Below are 22,743 nucleotides of genomic sequence, written 5' to 3'. Positions count from 1 at the left end.
CATTCATTCAATCAATCGATCTTTCTATCGTTCAGTCGTTTATTTATTTAGCTACTGAAAAAAATCCTTCACTAGTTTATTCTATTTGGATTTTAAGCTAGTTCACTTTCTTTTTTCCCCATCCTTATTTATTGATGTATTTATTGTTTAATGTTTAGTCCTATATTTGGGAAAAAGTAGCCTACTAGGCCTACTTTAAAAATAATATTTAGCCTATATTTTGATTTTAAGCTAGTTTAGTTTCTTTTTCTTCACTCTTATGTATGTATGTATGTATGTCATTTTTTGTTTTTTGTTTTTATGTAAATACTTTATACTGCTGGTCCAAATCAGCGTCTCCGCTCGCCACCTGAGTCACGCGAAAACCGCATTACAGAGCGCTGCATCCCTCCACCCTTCAGAAAAACAACTCAGGGCCTAGCTGCAGGATTCTCTAAAACTTTCATACATGAGTCTTACTCCCACCACTATTCACTGTATTTATAAAGTATGACTGCTGGTAATTTCTGAGAATATTCATGTCATATATCAATGTTCTGCTTCCAGATACAGGCGTGTTTTTGAGCGCTCGGGGATTATTTCTCCTGCACAGTTGCGGATGGTCACCGCGTAGGGAGGGGTTCGGGGTTGTGAGGTGTTCAAGATGGCGGCGCCCTGTGGAGTGCAGTTGCTCTAACAGGTAAACAGGTTTATAAAACGATGTTTTTTTGTGGTGATATTTTTACATCATGCGCAGTGACAGTCTAAATGTTAGATTTGCTCGCTCCTCCGAATTTTACGTGCATTATAGAGTCTTTCAGTCGTTATTTCTGGTTTGCACTAAGCTTGTCGAAAATAAGGCTCTCTTGATTGGGACTGTCAGTGAAATAATAGTCCTCATTGATTGTTACAGTTTCGAAATGAATCTCAACAAATCTCCGCATGCATATGCACGAGTTTAAGGGGGAAGTTGACATGCATGGGGGTATGTTACATTTGCTGGCGCATTTATGGAGACAGTCCCGCAGATTCTGGCCATTGTTCTCGCGCGCTGTTTACGCCAGTGGTCATTTCAACACAGAGCTGCTGTCAGTGCATGCAGCCTGAAACACAACATCTATCTGAACATCTGCACATGTTTGCACTTTATTTTTATTTTGCACCATGCATTGGTTCAAATACAGACATAGGCTATGTTGTGGGATTTGTTGCGCGGAAATCCTTTTGCAGGCGAATCATGAAATGCAGTTTCAAGCTATTGCCTTATTTTTGTTTTATGATTACTGCATATTGGCATAATTTGCACTATATATATATATACATATATATATGTGTGTGTGTATGTGTGTGTGTGTATGTGTGTGTGTATGTGTATATAAATGTGTATCTTTTGTATGTAAAGTCTTTTTATTTTTTTTTATTTTTTTTTAACAATGCAGTCTGGTCACTTGCAGAAAACTCATTTCTCTACCTCTGTAAGGATGTGTAAACGACATATAAATTGAAAGAGAGATTTGAGACCCAAAACTCAGTTAGGCTTTGAAAAGCAAGAAGTCTTCATGACAGCTTGTACATGACCTCTTGAAGGAATTTGTTTATGTGGCCCTAAACGTGGCACATAAAGCTTCTTTGTGCTGTTAACAGCCCTGTTTTCCAATTGGCAGGCGCAGCCACAGTTCGCGATGAGGTCATCCAGAACTTCATCTTATTAGTGTTTTTTCCTCCTTGGTGTGATGCATGCCCTTATTTTGTGGGATACGATCAGGACGTTAATCAATGAACTTCTTTGTATTTCCATTGAGGGGTCAGCTTGCCATCACCCTTCCCTAGATGGTTGTCATCTTGCACAAAGTTCTGCTTAGAGCAGTGCGTTGTGTTTTATATCAGCTGTTTGTTTGGTGGATAACTGGAATGGTCTCCAGCAAGGAGAAAGTGTCGTCTTATCAGTTGGTTATGTTGCATGTTTGGCTGTCAACTTGAGCTCTTGGTGACTCACATTATTCTCATTATTTAATCTGGTTAAGATGTAGGTTAAGACCCAAATCTAAAGAAAGTTATTGCTGTTGTCAAATACAAAGAAAAATCACTATTATATGGGCAAGATGTCCTGATAGTCTGTCTTTAAGCATCAGGGCCAGTGTGAGAATGGTTCGACACAGTTAATGGATCTGGAACTTTTACTATTCTTGCAATGTAGCATTGCCAACTATTATACATTTTTATATAATTTACATTCATACAAACATTCATTTGTATTTCTGTTATGTATTGTACACCGTTCTTGCTGATTTACCATTCCAAACTTTGGGGGTCAGTAAGATTTTTTGTAATAATACTTTCATTTATTAAGGATGCATTAAATGGATCAAAACAAAAGTGACAGTACAGACATTTATAATGTTACAAAAAAATTCCATTTTAAACAAATGCTGTCCTTCTGAACTATTAATATGGAAAATATTAAGCATCACAACCGGTTTCAACATTGATATAATAAGAAAATGTTTCTTGAGGACCAATTCAGCATATTAAAATACTTTCTGAAAGATCACGTGACACTGAAGATGAGTAATGATGCTGAAAAATCAGCTTTTTAAAATATCTATATCCATCCATCCACAAATTTCTATAATTATTTATACTATATTATTTATAATTATTTTTTTTCCTTTCGTGTACAAATGTGTAAATGTATTGCTTATGAAGCTGTTTATGATATTTGTGTTTACCTTGGGCCTGTGAAAATGTTGTCTGTACATGTAACATTTTGAGCCACTGGCCCAGCATGCAAGCAAAAGCAATTTCTTGCTGATTAGCCCTCTTGTAGTATGTAGTCCGTTCTAATCAGGCCATTGAGGCATGTCACAATTCTCTGGTCTCATGCATTTTCTTTGACTTCAGCTAGTGCTCGTTGACCTGATGTTGTCAGGTTGGTGTGACAACTGCTGACTTTTTGTCATGTTTGTGCAAGAACAGGTCGCAACATGTGAATCTTGTATGCTTCAGATTCATAATCTGTTGTTTACTTGCCTGAAACTTCCAACCATCATTATCACAGTTGGTGTTAGTGAGATCAAGTAGTATAATGGTACATCATAATTCTCTGTGAACTTCCGTACATGTTGCAGTGTTTTTTCTCTCTCTTAATTGAAAAGTTTACTTAAATGGGTCATGCTTTTTTTTATTATTATTATTTTCTTTAAGGTCCACTTATAATGTTAAAAAAACATATTAATTCAGAAGTAATAAGCTATTTTCCTGTTTTTGACCTTCTCTGTGTTTCCCCACAGGATTTTGTGAAACTGTGGTGGGTGGACCTCAGTCCCCCTAGCTTTTATTGGAAGAACATTTTTGTATATTTTTAGGTTAAATTCATCAATCTGGTGCACTGAGAGTTCAAAATTAAGAGCTCCAAGCCATATTCAGCGTCCAAACTGAACCAAAAAAAAGTCTGCATTGACTTGTACCTAAACTTTAAAGGGGACTCAAACCTCTTTTAGTTGTGATATAGTGGTCAACATTACACTATTCATATTGAAAAATATCTTGTTACATAGTTGAAACATTTGCCTATGATGTCAAAACAATGTGTATTACATAGGCTTTTATACATCTTGGTTGTGGCAAATACATTTTAAAGGGATAGTTCACCCAAAAATAAAAATGAGCCCATGATTTACTCACCCTGAAGCAATCCAAGGTGTATATGACATTCTTCTTTCATACGAATACAATCGGAGTTAGGGCCTATATAAAAAAAAACATTCTGGTTGTGAAACCGTCAAGATTTAAATTCCCGAAGAAATGGGATAACCTTCCACTGGTGAGAATGTGTTGGTTTGTGTTTTTATGTGTATTGACTCAATATTACAGGTTTTTAATGTTTTTACTTTTACTATGGTAACTTTTTAATGTCGTGTTAGTTTGTTGTATTGTTTTAGTTTAGCCAATCATCATCAAGTCTATTGCAGATATAGATTTTCATGCGTATAACTACGGTTGCAGACAGTCAACTTGCTCTCGAATGTTCACTGACCGGCTTTGACCGTTCTAATATGCCGGACGGCTTGCGTATAGCGGCCCATAGAAACAGCCTTTAATGATATGTATATATTTATCAATGCAATAACGTCTTCAATGTCAAAAGATCAAGGGAAATTTGATTTCTCAATTTATGACCCCATTACTTAAAGGCAGAAACTACAAAATGTTCTCATGAATATTTCATAGAGACCGGCACTTCTAGACAAGTCAAGTGATGTAAGCCCTCAAATGTCTCTTGCAGTGGTGCCTGGAGACTGTATCGACGGGCGGCCCTGGAACCCTTCCAGGCTGGACAGGACACGGGACGCTGTGAGAGTGACGTCTGAAAGTCCTTCCCCTCTCCCTTGACTGTTTCAGAGACACCCGCCTCCGAACCCTCCATACCATCATGTCCAGGGAACAGCTCAGCGTAGGGGACCTGCTTCCTCTGCTGGAGACCTCCGACCTCCGCCAGCTGGATGAGGTCAAGGGCCTTATCAATGAACACCTCAGCACAGGTCCAGCCACGTTTGAATGTTGAATTTTCAAACTTCTCGATATTTGCTACATGATTCATATTCTCCATGCATGCAGTGTTTTATTGCATGACTGACGGTCAGTGTGGATTCATGTTTTGTAGATCGAGGGTCCGTGCTGCTGAACGGCTTGGTGGATTATTTCCTGGAGACCAACTCCGCCCAGGCAGTGCACATCCTGTCCTCAGTGAGGGAGCCACACGATAAGGTGAATGACTGCTCACTGATATTTCCTTTTCACCATGAGTTTTTTTTACGTTCTTTTTAATGTTTCACACTCAATTTAAATCCATGTTCCCTGGGCTTTTCTGCCAAAATAAAAGCTCCATGGTTCAAACTTTGAAAATGTAGACATTTCGTCCTCAATTTTAGTATTGTAATTTTACAGTTGTACTATATTAATTAAAATCTATAAAATAAAATAAATCACTACACAAATCAAGTCACTACCCCAGTTTCTCTTGCTCCAAATTATAGGTAACTACATAGTATAATATTTTTAAAGACAATTGTCTGGCTTTTAGTGATGATTATTTATTTAATTATTTTATATTATTTATATATCTAAATTAATATAAAAATATACCGATAATTTGTCAAATAAATAAGATTTGAAATCAATAGATAAAGTTTAAAAAATGACTACACGTGAGCTTACATATACGTAATGTTCAACTACTAACTTCACAACTTGCACTGATATAGCAAGATATTTTCTTGCTATATAAATGCATTTGTAGACTTTATATTCTTCAATATCTTAATCTTCAGCAGAAGAGTAAATTGAATCTCGCTGACTCTGAAGTGAATCGCTTGTTTCAAGGCATGTGATTGGCTTTTTGCTACTGATGTCACACTTTCATGTGCACACGCTCCATAGTCTCAGGATCAAAGCCTAAGTTGACAGAGAAAGTTGATGATCAGCGTCATGGTAACAACAAAGCCTTGATTGGATTGGTTTGGTTTTGTTAACTAATCCCGCAACCCTGAGTTTGTTCAACTACCATCATGCTACGGGCCGGCCCCAGATCTTGGGAACCAAAAAATATGTTTTAGAAAATACATTTTTGTAACTATATTTTGACTTGCCTTATAGAAAACACTATACAGTAGTTCCTGACAAGCCCCAGAGCAGCTTTGATGTAATACTATAGTATAGAAGAAGAAAAAAGAATTCTTAATGGACATTAATAGTTGTAGCTTGAGCACAGTTAATATAACATCACTGAGAAGAGGTTTGAGAAAAATGTTCATGTTTTTCCCCAAATTCAACCATTAGTCAAGAATCGAGTTTCCTGAGTAAAAAAAAAAATTTTAATTATTGATATTTTCTCTGCAGATGCCCTACCCTACAAAATCACCCAATCATTCTAGAATGATTGTTTCCAAATTGCCCTATTCATGTCATCTGGTTAAAAAAGTTTTTGTTTTTTTCATATATATATATCACAATAAATATACTGTATCAGTGTAATTGAGCACATACTATAGGTTTATATAATTTACGAACAACCCATATCCTTAAGGTAAATAAACACCTTTGTAATATAAACAAATGAAAGGAGCTTTTCATCTAACCAGCATCATTTAAACTCCTGAGTATTTGTATTTTATTTAAATAATATTTAATAATCGTAATAAATGTCTAGGGCAGAGAACAACAGTATCAACTGTTACGGTCTGGCCTGTAATGTGACTTGGCTGTGTTGTCTGTTTCTCAGCACCTTTTTGATAAAATGAATGAATGCATGGCTAAAGCCCCCTGTCGCCTGCCCACTCTCACTCTACTGGGTCACGTTGTCCGTAAGCAGCCGTCTTGGATCCACAAGATCGCTCGCTATCCGCTGCTGCTATCTCTCCTCAAATGCCTCAAGGTAAGCTCATAATGTTAAAGATCTTTCAGATATGCCTCTTGGTCTTGGTATCAAGTGCCTGGTTGTTTTGTAACATATTATAATATATATATATATATATATATATGATAATTTGTGTGTTACAGACAGACACCGATGTTGTGGTTCTAATAACTGGAGTCCTGGTGCTCATCACACTATTACCCATGATTCCTCAAGCTGGCAAGCACCATCTCTATGAGTTTTTTGATATCTTTGGCCGCCTGGCTTCCTGGAATCTGAGAAACCCAGGTAAGAGTTATTGACATTCAAATACTGTATGACTCTGTTATGGAATATTTTTACCTCTGATGTATGTATTATTATTCATTGAAAGTCTCTGGATCAGTTTAGTCTCCCACAGAAATCTGGAAAATATTATGAGGCCTCTTTAAAGTAACAGACTTTAAAGGTGGTTAACTAGCTCTATGATCAATCTTTGTTGACAGGACACGTACCGGAGGTTTATCTCATCCACCTGCACGCAAGCGTCTACTCGCTCTTCCACCGGCTGTATGGGATGTACCCCTGCAATTTTGTGTCTTACCTGCGCTCCCATTACAGCATGAAGGAAAACATGGACACTTTTGAGGAGGTGGTCAAGGTAAGCTGTTAGTCATACAGTTTCCCAGGAGGTTTTTCCAATACATAAGATTCATTTCATTTATTTATTGGACAAGATGTAAGGAAATTCCATCATTGTTTGCTCATCCTCGTTTTTCCTTACTTTTTGTTTCGTACAATAAAAGTAGAAGTGACAAAGTGCTTAGTAGTAGGGATGCAATAGTAATATATTGGTTATCGGACAATATAATCAGTTGATCATTTGTATATATATATATAAAATATATTATATAGATTATATAGACACTGTTAAAAATAATTCTCAGCAAATCTCAAAATGAATATCCCATGTTTTATACTGTATACTATAATATTGTGCGGCCTAAATTCACTTGTAGCATTTAAAACTATTATTGATTTTAGTGTTTACTGTTTTTATTTTTAATTTATATGGACAAAATAGACTAGTATAGAATTTGATCAGCCATTTATCAGTTATTAGCCAAAACATGGGAAATAATTATCGGTATATGCTATATACACTATCGTTCAAAAGTTTGGGGTGTTACATTTTTTTTAATGGTTTTGAAAGAAGTCTCTTATGCTCACCAGGACTGTGTTTATTAGATCAAAAATACAGTAAAAACTATAATATTGCGAAATATTTTTACAGGGTCACAGGATCCTTCTAATATGCTTACTGTACGTTCACACCGCCGCCGGCGAGAGCGGCAAAATTCGCTCTCGCTGCCCAGCCATCGACGCCGTGAGATTCGGGGAGTCTCTGTTGCTCTGATGTAGATTTTAGAATGCGTGATTTTTTAAAAACTTTATTTAAAGGAGCCGCAAAGCAAAAAAGAACTGACCATAAATCAGTATCATATTTTGTGCATACTGGCCAAACGTAGGGTATAAGTTAACCTATTAAAATCTTTTAAATGTGAAAGTAACAAAACACCAACAATTTAAGACACCTTTTTCCATGCGTCGTTCTTTTTATTAATGTCCCTGTATGTAAACAGGGACACGTCGTACAATAACGGGAAACCCGCAACAGAAATAATTAACTTTTCCTCCATTTTGCTTAGGAACTAATGTGGTCGGAACCAAAGTTTACAGGATTGTGTTCTCTGGTATCCTCTCAGGCGGAGGACTTCTACATTCCGATTGGTTGCCGCCGAACCGCGTCATAGTTTATTATCATAAAGTTGACAAATTTCAACTCTTCTCGCCGTCCAAGACGCGCCGCGCCGCCCTCGCCGAAGCTCGCCGCCGGCTCTCATTGAAAATGAATGGCTTCCGGCCAATTTGGCGCTCTCGCCGCCGGCGGTGTGAACGTACAGTTATTGGGTGCTAAAGAAACATTTCTTATTATCAATGTTGAAAACAGTTTAAAAGAAAAGCATTTATTTGAAATAGAAATCTTTTGTAACATTATAAATCCCTTGACTGTGATTTTTGTTTAATTTAATGCATTTTTTGATAGTATTAGGAAGTATAATTTATTACATTTTTTTGAATGGTAGTTTGTCTGAATTTTTATATTGCTGCATCAATAACCTGTAAATGTCCAAAAATGACAAAGTATCTTAAATTGACTTGAGCAGTGATTGGTAATGGCTAACAGTGATTGTGTCATTTCAGTCAAATATAACTAGTCATGTTTATGTTGTATTTATGTCTTTGTATGTGTTTCAGCCCATGCTTGAACATGTCAGAATACACCCTGAGTTAGTGACCGGAACCAAGGACCATGAACTAGACCCCAGCCGGTGAGGCAATACTGAATCATGTCACTTATTTAATAGCATAAACCACAAACATCACAGTCAACGTTTATCTTTCATTTGCTCTCTTTTTTCTGTACAGGTGGAAGAGATTTGAGATCCACGATATTGTTATAGAGTGTGCCAAAGTCTCTCTGGATCCAAAGGAGGCGTACTGTGAAGAGGGCTATGCCAGCATGCCTGAGCATTTCTGTGCTCATCTACAACAACGTCCGGCTGATTGCACTGCCAGCCCTTACGGTGACTTCCACAGTAGCTACGGTAACACCCTCGTCCTGTCTGAATTACTTTACTGGAATATAGCACTTAAAGAGGGTCATATGATGCTATTTTAAAAGTTAATTATCCCTCTGGTGCTGCTCGCGGTGAGGTCAGACAGAATTTTATAAAACAATTTTTACAATGAAATGAATGTGCTATATTTTCGATAATGCTTTTTATTTGATCGTTTGTATTTTTAGGGGATTTAATTGTACTAAATTATATTTTAGGAATATGCATGATCCATTTAATCACTTTTTGAGCATAGACCTGAAAATGACATTTCCAACTTAAACTGTAATAAATATTGAATGCTTTGTAGCACAGACTTAAGTTTGGGTGTCAGTAGACAGCGTTCCAAAAGGTTGATGTGCTAAAACCTTTACCAAGTTTCGTACTATTCAAAATAAAAGGTTTGATTATTGGGTGTAATAGAATAAGTTAAAGTTAACATGCTTTAATGTTCAAAAAACATTAAATTTCACATTATTGCAGCACCTCTATTCCCATTCTGTCAGAAATGCTCTGATTTCTTTAAAGCCCCTCTTTCTGAAAAGCCCAGAGTGCTCTGATTGGTCAGCTGACCCAGTGCATTGTAATTGGTCAAAAACCCTAAGTGTGTGTCAGAAATGTAACGACCGTTACCATAATTGTGAGTTTCAGCTTCCAAGACTTCTAAAGCAATTGTAAATACAGAGTTAATAATGTGGTCGGTATTACCATGTCAGTTCTAACCTAAGTTTCTGAAAATGTGAATGATCAAGCCAATCGATCGGAACCAATTTAGCAAGCACAACTTGAGCAGAACATTTCACAGTGGTCATTTTTTGTTTTGTAACCCTCTTACCTTTCAGAGATATTATGTTATAACGGTTTAATTTGCAGCCTTCTCTGTAACAACTTTGTCCTGAAATTAACTTTGTTGATTTACTGAAGTATATATTTCTAATTTATTTAAACGTGTATAGCTGCCGTTGTATTCATCCAGGTTCAGGAAGCTGTCCTCCGTAAAATGCGTTGTACACAAGCTAACTTTTGGGTTGTACTGCTCAGGAACAGCGTTCTAAATAAATGCTATAAATACATTTTCAGAAGGCTAAAGAATGGGGTTTTGCTTTTGGGTGGGCATTATGCTAATATTTCATATTGTGATATAGACGTTTCCGGAAGCAACATCTTTAACATTTATTCTTTAACATAGAATAAATCCCTTTGTGGGAGACTATAAGCATTGTAACATTGCAGATTTTATACGTGTACACACAGATACATTACACACTAAAAGAAAAGGAAAACATTAAAAAGCATCATATGACCCCTTAAATGTTTGTTTTTTTTATTCTAGAGATGGTGTAGTGACTATATTAATAGATGCAAGGTCATGAGTTCAGTTCCCAGGGAATGTGTGAAGTGCTAAAATGTATATCTTAACACGACTGAATAAAAGCATTTGCCAAATGCATAAATGTATTAGGAAATGAAGTTAGACAACATGAAAACCAGCATTCTGATTCAGTCAGTCTATTTTCAGGCAAACTCTGCTTTTCTATCAGTGACAGGATGTTTTTAGTGGACATCATTTTTCTGTCCCTTTCCAGGAAGTTCTTCCTCAGCTCATTACTCCACCCCTCGTCAGCCTGTCGTCCCTCCCTTGGCCCTGTCCTCTTTCTCAGGGAATCAGCCCCCCTATCGCAGCCCCACCGGAACCCGTCGGCAGGTAAGAGCACAACCAATGGTGTGAGGTGGAACCTGTTTGAATCCAAGGAATCAGTGCTCTGCATATAAAATGTGCAAATAATAAACTGATCCAGTGCAGGAATTGGCATCTGCTTCCCTCCTCCCTCTTGTTGTTTGTCAGCTTGTCAGCTGTTGTCCATAAATCACCCATCCCTGAACCCCTCCCTTCCCGTTGCACAGCAGAGCTTCCCCTCCTTCTCCCACCATGAATCATCTCCTTGTTCTCCAGGCAGTCTGAGGAGCTGAGAGGAAAGGAGGGGAGAGGTGTTGAGTCATTCCGGTGGGTGTGCAGGGCTTTAAAAAGAGAGAAACATGCCATCTCTTAGCTGACGCAGAAACGGTTGTCTTGACAATGTGAATGACGCAAGAGCTCTTTCTCCTGGTCTGTCACCTCCCACTATCAGGACTTTTATTCTGAACGCTCTGCTGATGGAAAACAAACTGCATTGTGTTTGTGTTCTAATGAGGTTCATAGCTATTGACATTTGGTCATATGTTAATGTTTTTTGGTGTGATAATGGTTCAAATTTCTCACAATTCAAGATTGGGCTATGTGATCAGAATTATATTGTGATTTGATGCTTTCTATTATTGGGGCACTGATAGGGAATGCAGATAATGGCTATTTTAACACTGAGATTGGCAGTCAGATCACTATCAGATAATGTTTTTGTGCTCTCAAAGGGAAGGTGCTTTTTAAAATATAGTACTTTTGCAGAGTAAATGCAATTATATATCACAAGTTTGTGCTAGATCTTGATCTAAATCTTAAAATTTGGATTTTAAATATACAATATTGGCCTTATGTTGGTTATGGTATATGATGCCACAATATGCTAACACATTGTGAAACTGCTGGCAAAAGTTTACATTTGGTGAAATGCCAATGTGTATACACTACTGTTAAAAAGTTTTGGGTTGGTAAGTTTTTGTTTTTTATGTTTTTGAAAGAGTGCTCACCAAGGTGGCACAAACTACTGTGGAAACAGTAAGATTGTGAAATATTATTACAATTTAAATAAACGTATTCCTCTGATGACAGCTGAATTTTCAGCAGCCATTACTCCAGTCTTCAGTGTCACAGAACAATATTTACTTAAAATAGTAATCTGTTGTAACAATGTAAAAGTTATCGCTGAATAAAATATTAATTTCTAAAATCTTACCCTCTGAAGAGGCAGGCAAGGGACTTATTTTGTGTGTGCTTGTTTATTTATAGAACTCCAGCTGTGAATTTAATGCAACATATGGTGTTAAGGATTCCCTCTGGAGCCCCTCCTCCCACTGTGGGATGGCCACACCCCCTTCCTCCCGAGGGATGTCACCGAACCCGGAACTGTCCCAGAGTGCCACTTACCTATCGAGCCGTCTCTACAGCACACCCGGTGACTATACTGTCTATGCTTGTCCGCATACAACTTTGATATTTAGCATGTTGACACATGCATATGAATTTGGTCTTGTCACCTTTCCTGCAGCGGGTGGCAAAGTCACCCCGTCATCCAGCACCCCTGCGGCCGCCTCACCTCCTCCCAGCTTCTCCGATGATTTTACCCCTGTGTCTCTGCCACGCAGTGCCGCTAGCCCACCATGCAAGGTACTTTTGTAGAGGATGAACTTTTGTGCAAATCTGTAGTATTTCCTTAATGAGATCTTCTGCAGAATACTAAAAGATATTTTGAAAATAGTTTTTGTCAAAAAGAGCTGAAACGTTTATTTTTATTTTTGAGTGAACCGTTCCCTATAAGACTTCCTATACCTTCCCTTGTTAAAACAACTTCAAGTCTGCTCTGAGATCATTTTGCTTGTGTATAGTTTCACTACAAGCTCTTTTAACTTTTATGTGCTCCATAGGACGGTAGACCTTTAGACCACACCAAACCCGTCTTGGTCAGACAGGAGCCAGTCAGAGAGCTTGAGAAAATTGGACCTGAAACGATCAATCACAGAGGTATGATTACGAGTAAGAATTGTTTTATCAGAACTAACATAGCCTGACATTGAAGTAAAGGTTTGTTTTTTTTAAAAAGTGAGTAGAACTATTTCTTTAACCTTTGGCATGGTTAACATTTTAAAGTGCTGAGCGGAAAAGACAGGAGTTACGGGTCGTTCACATCAAGGACGGTATATGATAACTATAACTTTTTAACAATCATTGGAATTTTGAGTCCACACCAGAACTCTAAAAAGACACAGAAAAATTATATAGTTGGAAACACTTTCAGAATTTTTTTTCCAGCTGATTGACAGCCAATCAGAATCCAGAATCCACCCAACATTAAGGAGATTGAGCATTTAAAGTGGCATCGTGTGGCTATCGTGCGTTAGTGTGGATGCTAATATAGTTATTGTTATGGTTCTCATTCCTGTTTTGAATGTGCCTTTAGATGTGTCATTATTAAGGCAGAGTCTTTTATCTGACCCAGATGGCAGAGGTGAGAACATGCCAATGACCCTGACCGAGCTCTCTGTGTACATGAAGGAGCAAGAACAAATGAGGATCGAGAAAGAGCGGGAGGACGGTATGAACTAATGTTTCTTTCACACTCACAGTTGTGTCCTTTCCCAAAAGACAAACTAATCCATTAAACAACAACAATTTTCTGTCTCCCATCCTGTCAGCTGCCATCACAGAGGAGCTTCTGAAGTTAACCGAGGAGAAGCAAGATTTATCCGGCCTTCGTGGCTTTGACTCTCCCTTCTTCAACACCACGGAGACCCTGACCGGCACACAAGAGAAACCCCTGCCCTCTTCTATCCTGTGCGGCTTGATTAGAGACCCTCACAACACCATCTGCACACCTGACAAGACTGAGATCACACCCGGGGACAGAGGCAGAGTGAGCAGAGGCCCGTCCCAGGAGCAGCCCTGGTCTTTCCAGCCAGTGTTCATGCCCATCGAACACCCAACGCACAGCCAACTCCATCGGAGCTCTTCCGCACCGGAGGACGAGGCCCTGAAATACAGCCTCTGCTCCCCTAGCCCGTGCAAGCCGCCACCCCTGCCGTACGAGGCTCTGTTTGACATGGCCCTGCCTCGGGCGGCCTCTCTCTTCGTAGGGAGGAAGACCACAGAGATTGTGCAGCGAGTAGCCTTTGAGAGGTTCCAGAGAGGTGATGTGAGCAAGCAAGGGGAGGAGGAGGGTGTGGAGGGGGTTGTGTCTGCCTCCCCCCTGGAGGTGCTGGATCGCCTCGTGCAGCAGGGCGGTGACGCCCATGACAAAGTGCTAAAGAGGTGAGCCCTTTTGCTTTCACGGTTCGCAATAATTCAAGCTTGTGGTCATGTGTGGTTAAAGATCTTGGCTTGTAACCAAAAGTTTGCAAGTTCAAAGGTATGATCAATGGGTTGTCTCTGTTGTGTCCTTGAGACACTTAGCCGCACATTGTAAACCCTAACCAGACTTTCCATGATTCCACCAAAACGTGTGAAATGTCAAAATCAAAGCCAATCAAGGGCTATTTGGAGAGAGACTTTCAAGTGGTCCTGGGAAGCTCGTACAAGTAATTTGCATTTAAGTCAAGTCTAATCAGCTTTATTTATACATGTTTTATACAATACAGATTGTTTCAAAGCAGCTTCACAGTAATAAACAGGAAAATAACAGAATCAATGATGCAAACTTCGTCAAATATGAGACAAATTCAAATGCTTCTGTAAAGGAGCTTCAAAAAAGGCAATAGTGTCGTCATTTAGCGCAAGTCAGTTCAGTGTCGAGTCAGTTCAATGACTGTAAACTTCATCAATAATGAAACGAGTTCAATCCAGCTATAAGCAACTCTACAGAAGGCAACAGTGGTGTTATTCAGCTTTTAATTGTAGTGTCTGTTCTCTAACTGAACTAAATTATTTTTATTAGGCTACTATTGACTGAGTAACTTTTATTGTCTCTCTCTCGCACGTATTTGATCTCAACAAAAATATCACTCGCAAATGAATATTTTTGGTCGACTGTTTTAGGCGCAGTCTGGAGGCCTGATAACAGTGTCGATTTTGGAAAATTTATTAATTATGAAACGAGTTCAGTTCAGCTATAAAGAGGCTCTACAGAGACAAGAGTATCATCATCCAGCTCAATTCAGTTTAAGTTTTGTTCTTATCTGCCATTTCTATATTATAGGTCAGTGTTTGAAATTTACTGTACAATCCTGAAGTTGAGTAACACCGTTTTAGATTTCAGAGTTTGATTGGTCATTCATGTGCTTGGAACTCTTGGAATTACGCTATTTTCGACTCCACTGAAACATCCACCCAGAAGAACTGGATCAGACTAGTTACAGATTTGCCCACTAACTCGCTATCACACTGGAACAACTGTCTGCTTTGTCCCGTGTCACATCCACTGCCACGCAAATCAGTCCACAGCGCAACAGCAGAGCCTGTGTTAACCAAAAACAATCAGAGCTCTTTTTCTCTCTCTCTCCTCTTGGCCTGTACAGACCATATCTGAAAACATATAATTGAGGTGTTTTGGCTCTGGTCAGAGAGGGTTCTGTGAGAAAAGGCTTGCTCTGCCAGAAAAGCAGTGTGTCCAAAATTATTTTCACATTGCCACTGATCTTGTTGATTCCCTGTGTTTCCCCCCCCTCTTTTTCCAACATTTCCGCAATCACTCTCAGATTGCCCCTGCCAAGCAAGTCAGCTGACTGGACACACTTTGGAGGTAAACAACATTGCATGAGCACACATTCAGCTACTTGTGGAAAAGTGGTTCTTTTAGAGTACAAAGAAATAATTCTGTGTTTTCAGCCAGGGATAAACATTTAAATGAGTATTAAAGGTATAGTACAACCGAAAATTTACATTCTGCCATCATTTACTCACCCTCATGGCTTCCAAAGTTTGAAGTATGTAATTTTGAAGAACAATGGTAATTCAACAGTTTTGGACCCAATAACATTTCATTGTTGAAACAAAAAAAGATACTTTATGTTCCACAAAAGAAAGAAAGGCTTTACTAAATTAGAAAACTAAACTAGTAATTTGTACATTTAAAATAACAATGTATACCTAAAGTTATGAATCATGCTTTAGACATATATTAAAAATGAACACCTGCATGTAGTATGTACACTTATACTTAAATGTGCCATAGAAAATACTATTTTCATCTCCTCGGGGTGGACCCCATATGGTGGCGGGCTGGCGGCCATCTTTATTATCATGTGACAAGCTGATTAATGCACACTTTATTTCAGTTACACCCCTATTATCGGACACTTTTAGTTGTGTGATGAATTAGTAATGGGTGACAAATATACTTATCTTTAACCTATCCCATACCTATATTTAATGGTGTTAGTAACTTTTTTTTTTTATGATGTTTTTAAAAGTATAAAGCTACTTTTAAATGGCCTTCAATGGAGAAAGATGCTTTTTGCAAGCAGAGAATAAAGAGAAGAAGAAAAAAGAGAAAAGAAAAAAAAAATCTTAAAATCCGAATAATATTTCTTTCTTTCTCGTGCACAGGTTCTGCTCCTCTGGACGAGCTGCAGACACTGCGCAGTCAACTTCTGCTGCTTCACAACCAGCTCCTGTACGAGCGCTACAAGCGAGAGCAGCATGCTGTACGTAACCGACGTCTGCTTCGGCGCATCATCAATGCTACCGCGCTCGAGGAGCAGAACAACGCCATGGTAACTTAAACACAATTTCATGACCTTTCGGAAAGCGTTCGGCTTAAGTCATCGGTTAGAATTAATGCCACTAGATTTATAAATAATTCTCTTTTTCGCAAGGCTAGTTTAGTAGCACCAGACATGCACCTTTGTTGACCACTAGAGGGTGGCAGAGACTAATGCAGTTGATTTGTAAATCGGTGTTTGTTTCAACAGAAGGACCAGCTGAACCTGCAGAGTGTGGATATCTTGTCTCTGAGAGAAAGTCTGCAGGTGGAGCAGCAGAGATACCGGCAGCTCTGGGACGACCGAGAGACTGTAGTTACACGCCTGCACAGCCAGATTCGCCAACTACAGCAGGCCAGGGATGACTACTACACCAAAAACCAAGAGTTACAGGTGCTTTAAACACTTCTGTCTTCTTGACTCACACATAGTAAAAATATTTTTGAAAGAAATATATTATGCTCATCAAGGCTGCATTTATTTGATCAAAAATGCAGTAAAATGTTTTTTTTTCTTCTGTTTTCTAGTTTATTACGGTAGTTTAAATTTAATTTATTCATGTCATGGCAAAGCTGAATTTTCAGAAGCCATTACTCAAGTTTCAGTGTCCCATGATCCTTCAGAAATCATGCAAATATACTAATTTGCTGCTCAAGAGACATTTTTTATAATTATAAATGTTAAAAACAGCTTAACATTAATTAAAGGTTGTGTAGGTAAGAATTGTCTAAAGAACTTTTTTTTAAATTGGCTTAAACTGTCTTTATATACCAATACATAATTAAAATGTAAGTACTTTGAAAAAGAGAGTATAAAAATTGAGTGACTAGTGTATTTAATCTTCAAAAAACACAGCTCATTAATTCCATTCGGGACGAAACAAGTGATTGGCTTGCGCGACTGTCACTCTCCGTCGCCATGACTACCGCCGCTATTACTGGCTCTGCCGACGTGCGCGCAGTCGCGCACCCGTTTTTAGGTGGGAGTGAATGGAATTAATGAGCTGTTTATTGAAGATTAAATACACTAGAGCCACTCTGTTTTTTATACTCTCTATTTCAGAGTACTTGAATTTTAATTATGTTTTGGTATATAAAGACAGTTTAAACAAATTTGAATAAAAGTTTTTTTAGACAATTCTGACCTACCCTACCTTTAACAGGTAAAATTTTATGCAATTATTTGAAATATCAAATATATTTTATACAAAGTTTTCTGTCACTTTTGAGCAATTTAATGTATCCTACCTTAATAATAAAAAATAAGTTGTATATATTATATATATTTAAAAAAACTTACTGAGCCCAAACTTTTGAATGGCAGTATATTTAATTTAATGTTAGCAAATGAGATGGCCACAACATTCAGAGACAGGATGATGATTTACTATACATCTGTGATGCTTCACTCAGAGTAAGCTACAAGAATGCCAGAAGCGAATAGGTGAGATAGAGGCGGAGCTTCAGAAGGCGAATAACAAGGTGTGCCACACGGGACACCTGCTGAACCAGCTCACTGTCAAGGTAAAAAATAATCACCCATTGAGCTCCAAAAAGAGACCGTTTTAATGTATTTCCTGTAGTAAATGATGATTTGTAAATTTTGGTAGGAACGGTACCTTTAATTTTTTTAGTATGGTGTGATTGTGTCATTATCATCATTATTTTCCCATATCATCGTTTCTTTCTTCTTTTTTTTAGTTGTCGTCAAGTGAAAGTATTCAACAGCAGTTGAGTTTTCTGAATAAGCAGCTGTTGCTGTTGGGAGAAGCTCATAAACTGTGTGTTCAGGAGCTGCATCAGGCTGGACCGGATACTAGCAAGGTACAAGTCAAAAGAACAAAAACATCTCTTTCATCTTTGCCATAAATCAGATTTACATTATTTTCTGTCTTCCTCCACTTCTCTCCTGTAGGAGGTGCAGATGCTGCAGATGTCCTGGGGGAAGGAGACAGAGCGTCTTAAGCAGAATCTGTTACTTCAGAGCCAAAAGCTGGATGCTGCTCAGCAGAGAGTGGCGGAGCTGGAGACTCAAATCTCCAAGAAAGAGCACCTGATCGCAGAACAAAAGATGTTTCTTGAAGATGTCAAGGCTCAGGCCAAGTATGATCTGAAACCTGTTTATACCATACAAACAACTTATCTTTACATTATTAACTCTTGAAAACTCCCACTCCGTGTTCTATATGAAATGCTTTCTTGTTTAATTCCATAATTTTACAATGTCTGACAACTGTTCTTATTCGCCTTGGCTTAGAGGGGAACTGCAGGCCTCTGAGAGCAGATATCAGGCACAGAGGCGGGTAACTCTGGCTCTGCAGACTGAGCTTTTGCAGCTTTACAGCAGGCTGGAAACAGAAGATTCCTCTGCCACTGCTTTAGCCTTACCGGCAGAGGGCGCCACTGAGCCCCGCAGTTCCACAGAGCCCAGGTAGGACTGAAAAAAACCCCCGGAAAAACTATAGTATAAATCAAATATAAACAGGTACGTTGCATTTTGTCCGGTCCAACCTATTACTACTGTGTTTGTATGATTTTATGATATGCCATTGGCAAACGTAACTGCTTTGTATTCATTATTAAAAGCACACATAAGTACTTCGATACCACAGCTAAAACTACTAGCCTAACTAATAAAAGACAAGTGAACAGTCAGTAATAAAATAAGAACAAATACTCTAATTACAAGCATAGATAAATGCAATAGAACAGTCACAAATAAAGTACAGTCTAACAGGAATATCCATGTACAGAAATGCGAAATAACACTACAATGTTATAAATATAGATAAATCTTTGTTAAAGCTGTGTTTTGTTGTTTGATTTACCGTACATTAATGACATAGACAGCAGCAGATGTTAATAGGTGGCTGAACTTTAAGACCTAATAAATGGATACAATAATGATACAGATCCGATTTTTCTCTCTCAACTGTTTGCATTCATTTGACACATAAACAACTGCGTTTAAAGGTAGGGACACACCAAACCGACACCAAAGAACTAGTGCTGATGAAAGCCGATTGTGTTGTCGCCTGCATGGGGGGGAAAAAATGCACTTGAACATACCGAGAGAACTACAGCCGACTGTCAGATAGCATGCGAGTTCTGGCGCCTGCGTGTAAATGAGACAACGGTCTATTTCTGCAGATATATTCGTCATTTAAAAAAGGGAAACCGACGCTGCAGATACACAAACCGAAAACAAAGCAGTGCGTGCTTACCGGTTTGAATATCGATCCTGCTGATCACTTTCTTTATTCCACTCCTCTCATGTTAATATTAAAATATTCGCCAAGGAACACTCGGGTAAGATGGACTAAAATTAGAACAGCCTTTACCTGTACCGTTTTGACTTCTTTGCTCGCTGTTTTGCTATTATTCTCATGGACTGACTCATTCACTAAGCTGAACAGCCAGAGTTCTCTCTCTCACCGACGGCACAACGCGATTCTAATTCGGTGTTCGCGATAACAGCGCGCATGTTCCGAATTGAGGCCGTCTTTTGCACTTAAATGGTTTAAAATCGCTTGAATGTGTAGACTGGCACGACAACTTTCACTCTATGATGGTTAAGCTTTGCAATTAATCCACAAATCATATGCGTGATATATGGGTAATGGCTAGGTAATTTTTAACTTTTTTTATATATTAATTTTATTTTTAGGTTATAGTTATATCTTGCATATCAAATTATTCTCTTTCCAAATAGCTTGCCTTTATTACTGTACGAAAAGGTAATAGGACACCAATTTGTTTCCTGTGTTTGTGTCATGTTTATTAATGGGTCTTTTTGTGGGTTACTTGATTATTGTGCATTTTCTGGCATTTTGGAGGCCCATCTCTCCCCCTCCCCCCAATCCTCAATCTCATTGTTGCATAAAATTCTGAAGATTGTGACATTTTTTTCTGGTTGTTTCTGGTGTCACAGTGTCATAGTGGTGGACGGCGCAGTAAAAACAGCCCCCAAAGAGGACGGCAAGTCATCTCAGTCTCCGCGTGGCAATGGCAGCACTTTATCTCCAGGGCAGCCCAAGGCCAGCCTTTCTCCGGCCAACTCTGTAAACGGCAATCGAGACACTCCCCCACCTGTCCTAGTGGAACCGCCCCCTCACCGTCCTCATTCCCCGCTGGGACCCCCAGGACCCATGGTCCCTTCTGACACCCCGGTCACCGTAGGCTCCTACCCCAGCGCCAAGAGCTTTCTGGGTATGCGGGCAAGAGAGCTGTTTCGGAACAAAAGCGAGAGCCAGTGTGACGAGGATGAAACCCCGCCTCCGCGTCTCACTGGCCTATCGCAGGGCCTGAAGACTGAGCTCTGCGTGGAGCCGACAACAAAGAGTACGCCCTTCTCCACTGCTGCGCAGAGCTTCACGCTCATCACATCTGCTAAAGAAACCCAACCTGATGCTCAGAGAGCCAAAAACCGAAACACCTATGGCTCACGATGCCCAGAGAGGCCCAGGCAGCAACCGTTAAGGATCATGGACTATAACGAAAGTCATCAGGAGCACAGCTAAAGTTATGGGGAAATGGTGAAAAAGAGGGAGGTAGAGATGTGCGAACTTAGATTATTAGAGCATAAGGCAAGACTCTTTCAATTTTCAGTGTTATCTGTCACATTTCCACAAGCCGACAACAGGATTTGGAGCCAATAAATCAGTAAAACCCTCACCAAGATTAGATAATTGGAAAGCATGGACTAAACCAGCGTGTATAGAGGTGGTCACACAATGTCTTTTAGTTACCCCACTGCGTTGTTCACCAGAAATGTCACCGCTGCTTCTTATTTTTTCTTTTTTTGCTAATTTATCCGCTCCCTTTATCCAAGTAATTCCTGCAGCATGTGGAAGCTTTGCATTTTAGGCTGTGAGAAGCAATATAAGTTGATACATTTGTAGTAATGGTACAATGCTTACACCCTCACAGCTCACCCGCACAGAGCTGAAGTGTGTGTTTGGATGCCAGGAGGCGGGGCGGTCAGTCGGTTGGACGGTCGTCTTGTGCCAAGCTGGAGTCAGCGTTTCTTTAAAATCATCAGGCTCAAGTCATGTTGATCTTTACTATGTTTCTGTGTATGTGCGATGTCTCTGTGTGTGTGTATGTGGAACATGATGGCCTGTATCCCAGACTTGATTCTGGGTTAAATTGCACTGTCAGTTGTTATTAATTACAGAAAACATCTGGATACAAGAAATGATACAGCCAAATGAGAGGAAGGTTCGACATGTTTTTATATTTTTTTAATTATTTATTTTTTGTCCTATCCTCCTTTTTAGCTATTCAAGTATTACCAGTCACGCACCAGTGCTTTTAAAAGTTATATTGCATTGAACAACAACAACAGCCATAGATTACTAGTCAAACCTAGGAATCTTATCCTTCTGTAATCTCTGTAAAACATCATAATTAAAATCTAGATGGCCATTTTGAAGCCTTATCCTACTATTAAATAAAAGTAATTTGCTTTGACAATACTAACCTTTAAGTCTCAAGCTCAGTCATCATATTTGCTCAGAAATAGTATGAATGATCTGTCTTTTTCCCTCTCACTTTAGCGCACTGCAGATGTTCAAGTATATTATTACTAATTTTGCTTCCTGAGTGCCAAATACTCAATAAGACAATGACAGTATTTTGTAGAGCTTAAATGTACTGGTTTTTGTTGTATTATTCGAGCACATCATTTCTTATACTACCACATATCAGTTTGAGGGGGTAAATACAAGACTCAAGTTTTGTCGAGCTGGAAGTTTGTGGACTGTAGCGATGAGAGCTATATGATGCCAAGTAAACAGTGTAAAATATCTCTGAATTTCCACAAAATGGCTACATTGCTAGTCAAGTGTCATATACGAATTGCAGATGTGGTAAGTCATATTCAAATTGTTCCCAAATCCTGTTGTCCTCTTGAAGTCTCTGCTGTTCCTTCTGCCTTGCTATCTAGAGCATGTACAACAATCCTCTTTTAATGCCAACAGCAGGAACTATGACTTAAGATACAAGGTACAATCAGCGTGAAATGAAAGGAACGTTTGAATATTAGCTCCTTTGCTGGAGATGAAGGTTCTGGCGGTTTGTTGTGGGAGGGAAGGAAGGGTCGGTTGGAAAGGTTCTTAAAGCAGTTGCTTGTGTTAACTGTGAATGACAAAAATAAAATCGTCTTCAATGTTTTGCACTACAGATTTGGGGTTGTCTTGATTATTTCCCTCCTTGATTAATTTTGCTTTGATGTCTGGAATGGAAATGTAATGCAATTTTAGGCCTACAAGCTATGCTGGGAAGAAAACACCACTTCATTGGCTGTTGCCTGTGATGATATGAAGCTGATTTAAATGGGCAA

The 22,743-nt window shown here is 38.9% G+C and overlaps 1 protein-coding gene across 2 annotated transcripts; it reads left to right on the top strand.

The window, feature by feature from the left end:
• The first annotated feature begins 553 nt into the window (after positions 1 to 553).
• tsc1b (TSC complex subunit 1b) lies at positions 554 to 22,578 on the top strand. Of its 2 annotated transcripts, none has more exons than XM_079586972.1 (22): positions 554 to 679; positions 4,265 to 4,520; positions 4,643 to 4,746; positions 6,260 to 6,412; positions 6,538 to 6,682; positions 6,880 to 7,034; positions 8,693 to 8,766; positions 8,864 to 9,042; positions 10,641 to 10,759; positions 11,999 to 12,164; positions 12,258 to 12,376; positions 12,634 to 12,730; positions 13,206 to 13,301; positions 13,402 to 14,014; positions 15,397 to 15,440; positions 16,247 to 16,413; positions 16,612 to 16,794; positions 17,814 to 17,924; positions 18,102 to 18,224; positions 18,316 to 18,503; positions 18,658 to 18,831; positions 20,332 to 22,578. In XM_079586972.1, exons 2-22 carry the CDS (start codon positions 4,412 to 4,414, stop codon positions 20,918 to 20,920), a joined length of 3,708 nt encoding a protein of 1,235 aa, XP_079443098.1. In that variant the 5' UTR covers positions 554 to 679; positions 4,265 to 4,411; the 3' UTR covers positions 20,921 to 22,578. The 2 variants fall into 2 exon arrangements, with proteins under 2 accessions (XP_079443098.1, XP_079443097.1); XM_079586971.1 differs by having other exon boundaries at positions 13,167 to 13,301.
• The last annotated feature ends 165 nt before the right edge of the window (positions 22,579 to 22,743 follow it).

This window comes from Phoxinus phoxinus, assembly GCF_949152265.1.
Source record: "Phoxinus phoxinus genome assembly, chromosome: 17".
In the NCBI taxonomy this organism is placed as follows: domain Eukaryota; kingdom Metazoa; phylum Chordata; class Actinopteri; order Cypriniformes; family Leuciscidae; genus Phoxinus; species Phoxinus phoxinus.
This window is presented reverse-complemented; position numbering and strand designations above follow the sequence as displayed.